This window comes from Poecilia reticulata, linkage group LG1, assembly GCF_000633615.1.
Source record: "Poecilia reticulata strain Guanapo linkage group LG1, Guppy_female_1.0+MT, whole genome shotgun sequence".
Classification (NCBI taxonomy): domain Eukaryota; kingdom Metazoa; phylum Chordata; class Actinopteri; order Cyprinodontiformes; family Poeciliidae; genus Poecilia; species Poecilia reticulata.
The window spans coordinates 31844948-31859727 of record NC_024331.1 but is presented as its reverse complement, the minus strand read 5'-3'; the positions used below and the strand labels follow the sequence as shown (position 1 = coordinate 31859727).

General features: G+C 38.8%; 1 protein-coding gene across 1 annotated transcript; it reads left to right on the top strand.

Moving 5' to 3' along the window:
• Window positions 1-1143: 1143 nt before the first annotated feature.
• sgms2a (sphingomyelin synthase 2a) lies at window positions 1144-14640 on the top strand. The gene is made up of 6 exons (XM_008422517.2): window positions 1144-1405; window positions 8781-9266; window positions 11562-11679; window positions 12543-12696; window positions 13594-13760; window positions 14086-14640. Exons 2-6 carry the CDS (start codon window positions 8818-8820, stop codon window positions 14269-14271), a joined length of 1074 nt encoding a protein of 357 aa, XP_008420739.1. The 5' UTR covers window positions 1144-1405; window positions 8781-8817; the 3' UTR covers window positions 14272-14640.
• Window positions 14641-14780: the final 140 nt, after the last annotated feature.

Genomic DNA, 14780 nt, shown 5'->3' with positions numbered 1-14780 from the left:
GTCTGTAGCAAGCCAGCTCGGAAAACTGATCTCAGGTCAGTTTGGATTGAATGTAAGGCAGGCTGTCATAGCATATAATAAAAGCACATTTCTGACTTATCTTTTAAAGGGATAGTTCGGATTTTTTTCGTGCGGTTATGTTAAATTGTTACTAGTTCTACAGAATAAGAGCCTTTATAACCACTGATGGGAATAACATTGACTTTCTTTTCATTACTGAACGCTGGTGATGATTTTATGAAAAACCAGAACAATGCTATGTTAAATTCCACCGCTACCTTAACTCAAACTGAATGTATTTCTGTGAAAATGCTTATATCATTGACAATCGGTCTTCACAATGTGAAAGAATAATAATAAGTTCAAAACAATTAAACTTTACATACCTTCAAATTTTTAGATTTTATGACAAAAGTCACATGGACTCAATTAACAGTATTAAAGAAATGCTCCGCTGCTCATCTGTGCAATGTTGCTCTATTATTTTGTTTTGCAACCCTAGTTTCAGCTTAACCAGAAGTTGTCCTTTCAAAATAAAAGCATTAAACATCGAACCGGAAGTTCTTTATATCTAAAACTAAATTAAGGCGATACGTGCTAAAAAGGTATTGAAACAAACAAAGAAACTAATTAAGGTTTATTTACAATCATTCTTTTATTACAAACGGTTTTAAGGACATTATTTTTATGTAAGTCAGAAACATTTTAGCATTTTCATGGACAGTGACGTCATTTTGTTGTTGACAGAAAAGCGAATGAACTGCAGTACTAATTTTGCAATATGTATAAAGACATTTTTTATAATCAGATATTTTCTAGGAACAAATTAAATGCGTCAATTGAAACAGTATTATATGATGTGCTCACCTGCCATATAATACTGGCTCATCTGATCTAAAAACTGATATTTGTTGGGAAAAGAAAAATTCCAGTCAGATTTATTACAAAAATAAAAATAAAACCTACATATAAAACAGAAATATAAGAAAAAGAAAAAAATGTGGAAAAAATAAATATATTAAAGAAATAAAAAAGAAAATGAAAATAAAAGGAAAAATAATGAATATATATAAATTAAAATATTGTCATTTTTTTTAGTGTTTTATTATGAATAAAATGCAAAGCTGTTTCCGGCAGGCTTTACAGCACACAGCTGCCCCGTTAAATGAGACAAATACAGAGCGATGGATGCGCTGATTACAGGAGGAAGCTTCTGAATTAAAGGGGAGGCAGGCAGGCAGGCAGGAGGCACATGCGGGCGGCTTGCGGGGCTGCAGGGCGGAGCGCCGCGCTGGAAGCGAGCAGCAGCGTCGCTTGATGCATCAGAGGAGGCTGTGAGTGAGGAGCAGAGAGCAGCTGATTCAGGAAACTCCAGGAAGAGCTGCGAGGAGGCCCGTCTGAGCAGGTAGGATGCTACCATCCGTTCAATCTGAGAGAAAACAGCAGACAGGACGAAGTTCTCACTGTTTTAGGGTTTAAAACATGAAGCGGGGCGTTTTTATGAAGCGGAAACTAAAATTAGATGCACCAGTGATGACAGACGGGCTGCTGTAACACACTGCAGGCTACATATGAATCAGTCTCTACAGGTTTTAAATGTTTGGATTTCCAGTAGAAAAAGTTTTATTCTCTACTTTTACGACTGCAAAGGGAACACCAAATAAAAAAAACACACAAAACGTGTGTCCATTGTTGAATAATTTATTTAAAGTACAAACTGCATGTTGAATCTGGCTGTAATTAAAACCTGTCAGGTCTTTAATGGGACAGTTCTCCTGCAGCCTAAATTAGAGGCCCCAAGTGGAGGCCCTGTGGCCCCACCCAGCCACAACTGGAACCTGGTGTTTAACTCTGTGTGGGGGCCGCAGAGCTACACCCCAAAAGTAAACTTCAGAAGTGTCTGAGCATCCCGTGTGATGAACTGGGGGTTCAGGAGACACACAGTTAGAAACCCACAGCCTGGCGAGTGGGACTTTCAGGTTTATTTTTAGCTTTTATTCTGTGAAATTGATTGTTTTATTGTTCCTTCAGCAAAGACTGTGATGGAAAATTGGATGGGAGGCAAAAACCTTTTCTCTCTGCAGCCTCACTGTGAATAAGATGCATAAATAAAACCAGGATAATGCACAGATCTTCATTTTAAACATAACATCCATGAACAAACACAAAAAATATATAATCTTTAACATAATGTGAATTGAAAGTCTGCATTTCTGATGTTAAAGTGCACTACAGCATAACTTTGAAATTAAAAAGAAATAAAAATATCTAATTAATCAGAAATCTAACCTGAGGGGTCATGACCCCACATTGAAGATGTTTGTGTAAAGCAGGTAAATTATTTGGCTATGAAGTTTTGAGATTCTTCACAGTTTCTCAAAACTAGACCAAAGCAGATTTAAGTGTTAGAATGGCCTAGTCAAAGTCCAGATGTAAGAATTTCCACAGTCATTTGAAAAGCAAGTATCATTTTCCTTCCACGTCCCAAAACTTTCTGTTTGGACAAAATTCTGTTTGCAGAATGTGGAAAAATTAAATGGTTATAAAAAACTCTGAAGAACAGATTTGACATAAATCTTTCAATCATTTAGTTTTTCTTTGGGTAATTATTTTCTCTCAGAACTTCTAAAACATGAAATGTTTGTGGTGAATGTTTTATGATGTGAAAACACTGAACCTCTTCTGCACAGAGCAACATAAATTCTGTGGTTCTTCTTTTCTCATAAACTGAATCACCGTCGTGTTTAATAAATAACTCGGAGTTTTCTTCCAGATTTATTTAGTCAAATTTACTGCAGTTATTACTCTTCTTTTGAAACTGTTCAAATAGAGACAGGGGTGCCCAAAGTGTGGCCTGGGAGCCATTTGTGGCCCTTGACATGAATTTTTAGGCCCCAAATGCAATTTAAGAGGTGAAGACATTTTCTAGTGAAATCTTAGAAACAACAAAGTATTTATCAATTTGATTACCAACTTTTTTTTTATTAAAAAGTTATAATAGTAGTAATTATAGTAAATTACCACAAATATGCAGTAATATTTACTCAAAAGCAGACCTGGGTGTCTCCAAATCTGTATTAATTTCTCTAACTTGGCTAAAATATTTGAGGACAGAATGATTCAAATCATGTCCCTTTCTTTGGGAATGTTTTATCATTTTATCAGAAATAAAAATCAGTCTGAGTTAGCTCTCAGAAAAAAGTTAACTCTAACACAAGCCTGCAAAATCTTTCTATATATTTTGGGTATTTTCAATTTTAAAAGTTATGCAGATCTGGGGAAAACACCACAGGATGTACAGTCTGTGGTTCTGTTTACTATCAAATGAAAAACAACAACTTGGTTGTTAAAAGTCATGCTTGCTCTCCATCGCTCACCAACCAGGTTTTAGTTGGCTGACATTTTATTTGCACACATCTGGTTTTTCTGATGGGGCTGCACAGTGGCGCAGTTGGTAGCCACTGTGCTACCAACTGCACAGTGCTACCTTCTTGCCTTGCAGCAAGAAGGTTCTGGGTTCAATTCCCGGTCTTTCTGCATGGAGTCTCCATGTTCTCCCTGTGCATGGTGGGTTTTCTCCTGGTACTCCGGTTTCCTCCCACAGTCCAGAAACATGACTGTCAGGTTAATTGGCCTCTCCAAATTGCCCCTAGGTGTGAGTGTGTGTGTGCATGGTTGTGTGTCCTGTGTGTCTCTGTGTTGCCCTGCGACAGACTGGTGACCTGTCCAGGTGACCCCGCCTCTCGCCTGGTACACTAGCTGGAGATAGGCACCAGCAACCCTCCCGACCCCACTGAGGGACAAGGGTGCAGGAAAATGGATGGATGGTTTTTCTGATGTTGTCTCAGATGAAACTTTGTCAATCGTTGTCCTTCCGTTAAATCAAGTCGCTCCTTTGCAGCTGAATTTCACCGCCGTGTCTCCGGAGCAGCTGACTCTCATTTCACCTTTAGAGAAGAACTGGGTCTCATTCAACACATTTGCATGTCCTTTGCAGCCACATATGTGTAAAACTCAATCATTTGCATCAGCAACTAAATGATAAATTAAAAACATTTTGGGGGAATCATATTCCAGGAACTATTAATTAATAACACCTTGGTAAAATAATAAAAACAGGATTTGTATAGATCTCATATGGAAACTGTCCAGGATGTGTAAGTCAGTAAAATCTAACTTACTGCACATTCTTGCTAATTTACAGAATGTTTTATCCACAGCTTATGACTGTTATTGTAACTATTATTGTCAAATTAAACTGCTAAATATAGTATAATATTTATTTTTCCCTTTCAAAACCAATAAGCTACCATAAAATGTGTAGACTAAAAAATATTCTCTACTCCACGCCAAAGCAATGCAACAGCATCTGGTGATGACAGAACCCTGAAGCTTGACGTTTCAGTTCATCGTCACAGTTTATGCACTTTGTAGCATCAGAGATACTTTAACATTTTGTATTTAGTTCTGTTTTGTGTGAAATTCAACCAGCAGGGTGGCCTTCAGGTGAAACTGGACTAAAATTCAATGACCGGATCCGTTTGGCAAATCTGTGCCGTACTAGGCATTCTGCCTCAGAGCCTCCTTTTATTGTTATTCTTTTCAAAATACCTTTTAAAAAACTAAAATATGCCACGTGGCTCGGTTGAGAAGCTAAACTTTCATCTGATTCGTAGCTTCACAGGTCAGAGTCTCACATCGGTCAAATCAGAAGCAAATTAATTAAAACGGCTTACAGGTTCTTCAATATTGTGTTTAGTATTTGGTTAACCCTTTAATGAAGCCCAAAATAATATTCATAGATCATAGATATAAATATAAAGAAACATAAATCATCCAAATCGAAAATTTAAAAAAAAATTTCTATTAATTTCTGATAATTTGACATATATTCTTTACTAAAACAGAAAGCGGCAAACCTTACAATGTTTTATTGTGTTTGTATTGTAAACAAATTTATTGGTTGAATAGAAATAATTTAATAATAATAATTTAAGGATGATTAAATGTGAACTTAATGCTTCATTCTGTCAGCAGGAACACAAAAATATGAGATTTTAATGTTTGTTATAGCCTAAAGTAACTATGTGGTTTTCAGACTCATTAAAAGGACATTTCCGTTTTGACTTCAATCAAAAATATGCAAACCAATTCATCTATAAAATTTGAGCTGAACAGACATTTATCAAACAGATTTTGTAGGTTAATACTGTGAAGCACAGAGACATTATTTAAAAAAGAAATACATTTGATATGTGAAATGTTACTAACTTTATGAAAACAAAAAATATGTTCTTTCTTGGAGTACTTTCGTATAATCTTGCCTCCACTCATAATCTGAATGGGCAGTAAAATGGGAATCAGACATAAAATGGTCAGCTAACATAGATCCAGGTGCCTCAGATCTCTGCATGTCTGACCGATGAAATGCTGGAGCACATGCAGGGCGTTGTGAGCAGGATGGCGCTGAAAGAACCGAAAGAGGAGAAAAAGCAAAATGTGCTTCAGAGTTGGGAATCTTGAGTCATTGTTGCCTTTTCCTGGTTTTCTCCACCACCTCTGGTTTTAGCTCCCTTTGGTTCTGTCTGACGAGCAGAAGCCAGACTCTTCTGCGCTGGTGCCTGGCGTCTGGTTATCTGTGCCGCCATTATTGGTCCCTCTGTGCTGTTTTCAGTTCAGTGGAGTCTCACTTTCTGTTTGTGATGTTTGGTGCATTTGATTTCTGGCCCATTTTTCTGTTACAAAGAGCAGAGCAGGTACAACACAACAAAAGAGATCTATAGAAGACAACAACAGTTAAATGGGATGATAATTAAATCGACATATATGAATTGTTTTTTAATATTATTATTATTGTGTTTATTAGCTTTTTGCTACTCATATAAATTGCCTTGTGAGCCTCCTCATCTTCTCCTCGTGTTACATGGTGGATATAAACATAGTTGAATTTAGCGCTTTAGCATTAGTGGAGCTAACATTCATAATTAGTGCTTTAGGGACATCACAGCTAACTTTTTAGTTAAATAGTTATAAACATCCAAATACATGAATGACAAAACATCGAGTCAGACGTACGGAGTCAGAACCTTTAAGGTGTAACGATTTTAGTCTAAATAAAATAGTTTCAATCTAAAACTAAAACATGCTTGAAGGCTGAAAGTTTAGATTTTGGTTGTGTTTTTTTTCAGCTGTTAGCACTTTGCCATCTAATTCTTGGGTTTCTCTGGTTTATACAAGGCGGGGCCGCCTCAAGCTTAGCTTATTTTTAGCGCTCTATTTAATGATGAAACAGTGCAAACATGGAAATTAGTGGGCAGTGAGAGCAACATGTCATTATGAAGACCCAAAGTAGAGTTAAAAAAAAAGAAAGCCCTGGTTTTACCAGAGTAAAACACAGCCCTGAAAGCAACTGATGGACTTCTCCCGAAATAGCCCCGACAAGCACAGGCCGCTAAGTCCTACATCACTGCATCCAGTTTTCCAACTCCACCCGTCCCTTCAGAGGTTCTGGTGGAAGCGTTGGGTTCCCTGTAAACCATGGAGGACTTCTCACAGGGTGGACATCCTGTTGCAACGTCCAAATGCATAAACCGTAGCCAAGCAGCTGCCTTTTACCAAAGTCCTGCACATAAAATAGTCAGCACAACAAAAAAATGTATTTAAATGAAGCAATCAATACAACGAATAAAAAGAAAACATCTGTAAGAAGTTCTACGGCTGAAGGAGGCTAAACAGATAAAAGCATCTTTTCTACTATTTCCTTAATAGGTCAACAGTAAGCCCTAAAATTAACCCTAAAAGAACAATGAAGGCTGTAAAGTTAAACAAATACAGTAAAGATCCCAGTGAAAGGGAGGCCTGGCAGATAACAACCTACAAAAGATTATAATCTTCTAGCTGGGATTTTATAAAAAACTTGAAGCTTTGCATTTTTTCAACCACTGAAAAAACATTTTCAAATTTAAAATTGTCATTGTCACACAAAAATGTTTTATATGTACTATTTTCACAGGAAACTCATTTATGTGTTTATCTTTAGTTGCACTGGTTACTTCACAGGTCTGCCTGAAGATCTCTCCTCCAGCTGCAGCTGATCCAGACGCTGCTGCTGGTGTTCTGACTAAAACCAGGAGGATGGAGCGCATCAGTGCTGCAGCCTCCACTGGCTGCCTGTGGCTCAGAGAATAAACATTAATATAAACATCTATTGATTTATGAAGCGGTTGGATTATTTTGGGCTAACCGAGTCTGACTTTCAGCATCTTTATTTGAGTAGAACAATTAAAGCTTAAAATGTTTCATACTTATATTTATACTCAGATGTATTGTGAAACCTTCTGTTACTTATGTAACAGAGTCTGAATTAGCCTGTATCCTTTTTCCACTGATTTATTCTTCACAAAACCGATTATGCGGTAACCGATACGTCCAGTGGCTCCATCCGCTGGTCTCCTGTAAATATTTGTTTTCCTTGCATGTAACCAGGGTATTCTGGTAATCTCCCCAAGGAGGTTTATTATGATGCATTTCAGCGCTGAACACCATCACAGAGGCTTTTAAAGGCATTAAAGCAGATGTGAAACAATAGAAATCCTCAGCTCCAGAGTGCACTCTCATGTCATTAGCTTGAAATGTTTTGCTTGCACATGTGCAGCTTCTTGATAGATGCGTCTGCAGACAACAACACGTGTGAATCAACACACAGCTGCATGTTTGGGCAGCAGCTTCACATTTTCCTGGACAAAGTCTCTTAAATCACAGCTTTACACGTTAAGGTCAACTGAGTAAAGTTACCTTCTGCTGTTATTTTGATAACTTTCTTGTCAAGGTAGCCACGATAACGCAATTCAGTTCAGGTTAACAGAAGAAGGACAAAAAGCAACTAAATTTCATTTTCACTCCATAAGGAAACAAAGTTAGTAACTAGGGCTGAAGTTTATCTGAGTGACTTGAAATGTTTTTGGAAACATCTGTGATTGTTTGTTATAATAGTTGTGCTGATGTAGAGATGCATGTGTGCAAAGCAACAGATAGTGAGACGGCTGTAATTATTACTATTTGTTCTTGTCCAGATCTTATGTTGGTTGATGAATGATACGGATGGCTCTAATAAATCAGTTCTGGGCTTATTAACATTGACCAGACGCTACAAGCTAATGTTGGCTAATGCAACAATGGCTAATGTCAGCTATTGTTGCATCAATAAAACATTTGTGTTTTTCTCTGTAATGTAACTCCAGATCATTCACAGAAATTTGCCTGTTCATGGATTTTTTTCATGGAGAATGTCTTAAACGTTTGAAAGAAAAACGCAGCTCAGTTCGGACGGACTGAAGGGAACTGTGGGGCCATTTGAATGTAAATGTGAACGCCAACCAGACCGGAGACAGACCGCTCCTCAATCAGTTTGGTTGTTTGACACAGTGCAGCGTAAAAGTGAACACAACAGCTTGAAGTGTAACAAATGTTGATATTTTGGTCCAAAATCAAACCGAGTTCACCGGACTAACAGGTGTTAAAACAGCCTTAAGGATATGCCTCCCGTCCCACTTTCAGATCCTCTAAACCAGCAGTGAACCTCCAGCGATCTGCTGGGAGCATCTGGAACAATCATCTGATGAATGATACGAGTTTAGGTATAAGAAGTAGAATCTTAAATTACAGCGTTTTGACTGCCTTTGGTGGATTTCCTGATAGTAAAGAGCTATAATAGTAGTGAATGCCTAGTCTACCCCACACAGTCCTGTGTTCATCTCCTCTCTTTCCCCGTGTCTCTGCAGCTGAAGGCTCCGGTCCCGGGGTGAACGGAGCGCATCCATGGCTTCAGCAGAGCTCAGGAATGCTGGAGACTCTTCCACTCCCAATCTAAACCTGGGAACGGAGGATGGTTCTGCTCCGAGCACAAACAAATCCTGCCCAGTCCACGCCTCCGCCGGAGAGGAGGCAAAGAGGAGCTTCAGGAAAGGCATCGTCCGTCATAAAGACTATGTGAAGATCTCCCTGCCGGAGTCCAAAGTCAACCACCTGCCCACTGAGTGGTGGAAGACGGTGATCGCTTTCTTTTACGCAGCTTTTAACTTGGTTCTGACCACGGTGGTCATCACAGTGGTGCACGAGCGCGTCCCCCCTAAGGAGAGCAGCCCTCCTCTTCCGGATAAGTTCTTTGACTACATCGACAGAGTCAAGTGGGCTTTCACTGTGACGGAAATCAATGGGATGGTTCTGGTGGCCATTTGGTTGATCCAGCTCTTCTTCTTCAAATACAAGTGAGAACCTGATAATCTACCGATAAAAACGGATACAAAGGTTTACAGAGACTTGGGTTGGCTGCAGTGTTACTGTCACTAATAACGAACTGATGAGTGGAATTGAACATTTTAATCAAGTTAATCGCAGGGTCTGTAATTAATCGATCGCAATTGATCACTTTTCAATTGAAAACGATCAACACAATAAGCAACATCCTCAATTCAAAACCTCTTTTTGCTGCTAAATTATTGAATAAATAGGATATGAGCTCAACAACAAACATATTTATTGTTTTTAATCTGTTATTTAGGTGATTTAACCATCAGATTGGTTCAAAGTGCTATTCTACCCAGTCAGGTTTATGTAACATCTTTAAACATAAAAATACATTTTTTATGTCCGTCCGTCCGTCCATCCATCCATCCATCCATCCATTCATTTTCTTCCTCTTATCCGGGGTCGGGTCGTGGGGGCAGCAGCTTCAGAAGGGAGGCCCAGACTTCCCTCCCCAGCCACTTCTTCCAGCTCCTCCGGGGGAATCCCAAGGCGTTCCCAGGCCAGCCGGGAGACATCGTCCCTCCAGCATGTCCTGGGTCTTCCCTCTTCCCGGTGGGACATGATCTCCTCACCAGGGAGGCGTCCAGGAGGCATCCTGACCAGATGCCCGAGCCTCAACTGGCTCCTCTCAACGTGGAGCCAGATTTTTTTGTAACATCTTTAAACAAATCCTTCTTTGGAAATGTGACATTAGCCTTAGCGTCTGTGCTGCTGCTGCTTGTTTAGCTTTGAGACGCTAATTCAGGTCTGAATAGCTCTGCTGATAGGCTAACTCCTCTTTGCGTAACTTGAATACAATAGTCTTTTCCAGAGTCCTGTCAGATCGTTTTTGAAGCAGAAATTAACCCTCTGCCCTGAAAATTAATAATATAAACATAAACAAAAGAACATTTAAACCCAAAATTATTCCCACTCCTGGGAAATTTTGATTTAAAATTAGTTTTATTCAACAAAGAAGTTTGTTTCAAAGAGAAAATAGGGTAAACATCCCTCAAACAGCAAATTAAATTAAAAATACTTATTTTTTTAACATTTTATTAAAAAATTGCAGGTCAAAAAGTTTTTATTCCACTGATATTCTGATGATTTCTCTTCGTTGATGAGCTTCAGCTCTCTGACACAGGAAGGCCTCCTCCTCATGTTTGGCTCCCTCTACAAACAGAAACATGTTAGTAAATCTTACAATGTGTAAATTAAAACTACTGTGATGCAAGAATCAAATCAAACAGGTTCTGTGTTGCATCCTTACTTTCATTTTTATGTTTATTCTGACTGAAAGTAAAATTAATGTTTGGGACTTTGAGCCTTGAACCTGTGGAGGAAGGAAAACATTGGATGGAGAGGAGGCCATCCAATCTCATTACCAAAGAAAAATAATCAAAATATCTCTGAAAAAAATGCAAAAAGCTGCTTAGTAAATATAAAAAAGAGTCTATGGCTGTAATGTTAATCTTTTGTCCTCTATTCATTGCAAATGACAAATAATTTTCAATTACATTTTCTTAAACATGTAAATAAAGACAGATTTCCTAAAACTGCTTCAGTTTAATTTCTCAACAGAAACAAACTCTTTATATTAAATAAATCTTTTGATAGATTCGACACTGACAAGATAAATTATATGTTTTGATTCTCCCTTATCTGTTGCTACACTTAAAATAAAATAATATCCCAACCCAAACCCACTTTTTAAAACTGTGTTGAAGACTCGTATGCATGACTATCCTACATAATATTAAGCCTGAAAGAACCGTTCAGAGCTGCAGAGGAAGCTCCTCGAGCTGTATAAAGAGAATAAAAGCTTATATAAATAACTGATCCCACTTTAGTTCTGCAATATTTAATCTATGAATAGCTCCAGCTCTCTGCAATTTCCAGATCTAAGCAATCATTTGCATGAAGTTATTGTTCGCAGGATTCTAACAAAGAGACATCAGCTCCATGTTTGCCGCTATGGAGGAATTCAAAGGTGCTAAACTCATGAATTAAGAGACGATACACCAAACTCCATTCTCTCCGGCTCACTGACAACCAGGAAGACATTTAATGCACATCTGCGGAATCACATATTACATTTTCATCATCTCATTTCATTGTCTCAGAATCCAAAATGTCTTGTCTTCTGCTTCTGGCTTCGAGCATTTATACCGCTTTCAGTCTGCTGTTGTGTATTGGAAACCATCTGACCAATGGCGTTCTGAATCTTGCTTCTGGCTCTGTTTTACATTGAGTGAGCTGGGTTTTCCTGTCGACAGGTCCATAGCGTGCAGACGGTTCTTCTTCCTCATCGGCACGCTGTACCTGTACCGCTGTGTGACCATGTACGTCACCACGCTGCCTGTTCCTGGCATGCACATGAACTGTGCCCCCAAGGTGAGCAGAAACCGTCAGCCTCCTGCAATCAGCAGTGATGAGATTCATCAGCGTCTCTGAGGAAAATGTGATCCTCCGGCAGTTTGTGAGCCGAACGCAGACGAAGCGATCAGCGGCAGATCGGTTTGAGCCGCTGAAGATGTTTGAGAAGTTTTAGCTCTAATCATATTTCCTGTCGTCTCTGGAGGAACTAATGAAACAACGCCACTGTTTGATGTAGTTTGTTCACTTACATCAATCAAACACCAGGATGACTGAATCTTAAAAGAAAACAGAAAAATCTGAAACAGAACAAGTGAAGTGGTTTGTGTAGCTGCTGTGCTAGGATCTAATGCCATTTTTAAAGGGGCCGCAATATGTAAAAAAAAATAAATAAATAAAATAAATATATATGTTTATGCAGTTTGTGCCCTTCTGCCTCACAGAACAACCCTCTCCCACGACTTCCCCACTTAGCTCCTTCAGACTAGCCAGCAGCAATTAGCAAACACCTGGTGGAGCAGCTGGGTTCATTATAGGAGCTACTTCTCAGTGGTAAAAACATTGCTAAAAGGTTAATAGAAGCCATGTGGTGATCAGTTCCTGAAGGTGGAGATACAGGAAGATCAGGAGCATTTAAAGAGACAGCGGCCCAATTTCAAGGCCATAAATTAAGAAGCAAAAGTTCTTTTAAGAAACCTACAATATATTTTCAGTTCATCTTCCTAAATATGAAAGATGCTCTGCAACATCCTCAGATGTTTGCATTAGTCAAACAGCATTTATAATGTTATAATTTTTGCATTTTGCAGAAGTAATTTGATGATAAGTGTTGCTGCTGAACCTGTAGTTATTACTTTGTTTTTAATGTTCATGTCCACCAGCTCCAGGGAGACACGCAGGCCAAGATCCAACGTGTTCTGCAGCTCATTTCAGGAGCCGGCCTCTCCATAACCAACTCCCACCTGCTGTGTGGGGACTTCCTGTACAGCGGACACACAGTGATGCTCACCCTCACTTACCTATTCATCAAAGAGTGTGAGTACTCAAACGGTTGCTCTCCTAGAATAATTCATGAGATCCTCTGGTTAATAATTGATGATTCATATTGTGTACTTCCATTCTGATCACCCATTGCTCTTAATGTTGTTGTGCAACCTTCTAGATTATTGTCTATTTATTTTTATTATCAATTATTCAAAGTCAAAGTCATTTCCCCATTGGGTTGGTTAAAGTAAGTTTGGCAGATGGAAAAGTTGTATATGTTGTTTCATCGTTTCACCACAATGAAAAATTGACAGCAGTAATTTGGAACATTTAGCTTACTCACTAAGTGTTTAGTTTTAAACTAAATATTCAGCTGTCTCAGAGCTAAATAGTTAGTTTGGAGCTTGTAAACTAAATACGTAGCTTGCTAATTAAATATTTGGTTTGAAACTGTAAATGAATTAAAATGAATCCCATCTTATTAAATAACCCAAATCACTGCTGTTTATTTCTGCCTGTATAACTACTGATGGCCCTGTTACGGAGTGAAGCTTCTTCAAACAAGACGGAGGCTCGTATGTCTTTTACTGAACCTTTCTGTTCAGTTTTTTATTGAAGAGAGAAAACGGCAACAGCTGATAACGGCAACAGCTGTTCGTAACCAAGACAACCAAAATATCAACAAAGCAAGATAGTGACAAAACAGAACCAGATACTTAAGCATTCTTCAAAATAAAAGACTTCTTCTATTCAAATAAATCATGTCTTGCACTTAAATATATTTCACTTCATCCTTGTAATTATATACAATCATGTTCAATTCAATWAATAATAATCAWGTAATYTAKGCTTAACATATAATTGTAAATCAGTCACTTATCATACTGAACAACATATAAGTGTAAAAAAGTCACAACAGGCCCATCTGTGCTGCTTCGTCCTCTGCAGACTCTCCAAAGTCCTTCTGGTGGTACCACCTCATGTGCTGGCTGCTGAGCGCCGTGGGCGTGCTCTGCATCCTGGTGGCTCATGAGCACTACACCGTGGATGTGATCGTGGCCTACTTCATCACATCCCGTCTCTTCTGGTGGTACCACACCATGGCCAACTTACAGGTCAGAACATTTCAAACAGGCTGTTTTAATAATTAGAGACTGGAAAAAATGGTGCAGATGATTCATTGTTGTATTAATTCAGTTATTAAGACTAATGCTGCTCGGTCACCACCACTAAAGTGCTACAAACAGCCCCCTCTAGTGGCTATACTACAGACTGCATAGTGGCTCTAAAAATCAGCTATTACAAGGTTTTCAGGTGAAAATCCATTTTCTGTGGAGGTGTTTAAAGGAGCTATTAGCTACTGTAGCATCTGGAGATTTAATTAATAAAGACAGGTTTATTTTATGATGTAAATGTGATTTTTGTTATTTTGTCTCGCAGACTCTGAAGTGCTCTCCCAATAACTACCTCACCAACACCTGGTGGAACCCCGTGTTCAACTTCTTTGAGAGGAACGTCCAGACGTCGGTGCCGTGCTCCTACAACTGGCCCATCAGCTGGGCCTCCGGCTGCCTCAAAAACCCCTGCAAGGCGTACTCCATGGTGCAGAGCTCACGGGAAGAGTGACCGGCCCGAGCGCGTTGCTCTTACTGGGCACAAACCTAAAGACGCAAGAAGATCTCCACTGGAGGAAGAAAGGAACATTTAATGATTTATTTATAACATAATGAGCTGAAAATGGTGCGTTTTTGTAAACAACACTGTCTGATCTGTTGCTGTATGTGATGTGTGTGTCCTCCACGCTCAGTATTTTTTAATTATCAGTGTGTCGAAGCCACAGGGTGCCTTAGTGTAGATTTACCAAAGCTGCCATGATCTGCCTCTCAGTCGACTTCTATCTGCTTTGATATCATTTGTTTTGTATTAATTTTAGCAGTTTTAGTATCAAAACTATAGCCTCAACATTGTATTAAAAATAAAGCAAACCAAATCATACGTGTGCTGGAATTATGTCGTCAATGGATTTGTGTGAGTGTGTGTGCGTATGTGTGTGTGCTAGGGCTTACGTCAAAATATGTGTGTTTGTCTGTGTACTGTCAATAGAAATCAAATTGTAGTGTTATATTTTATTATTG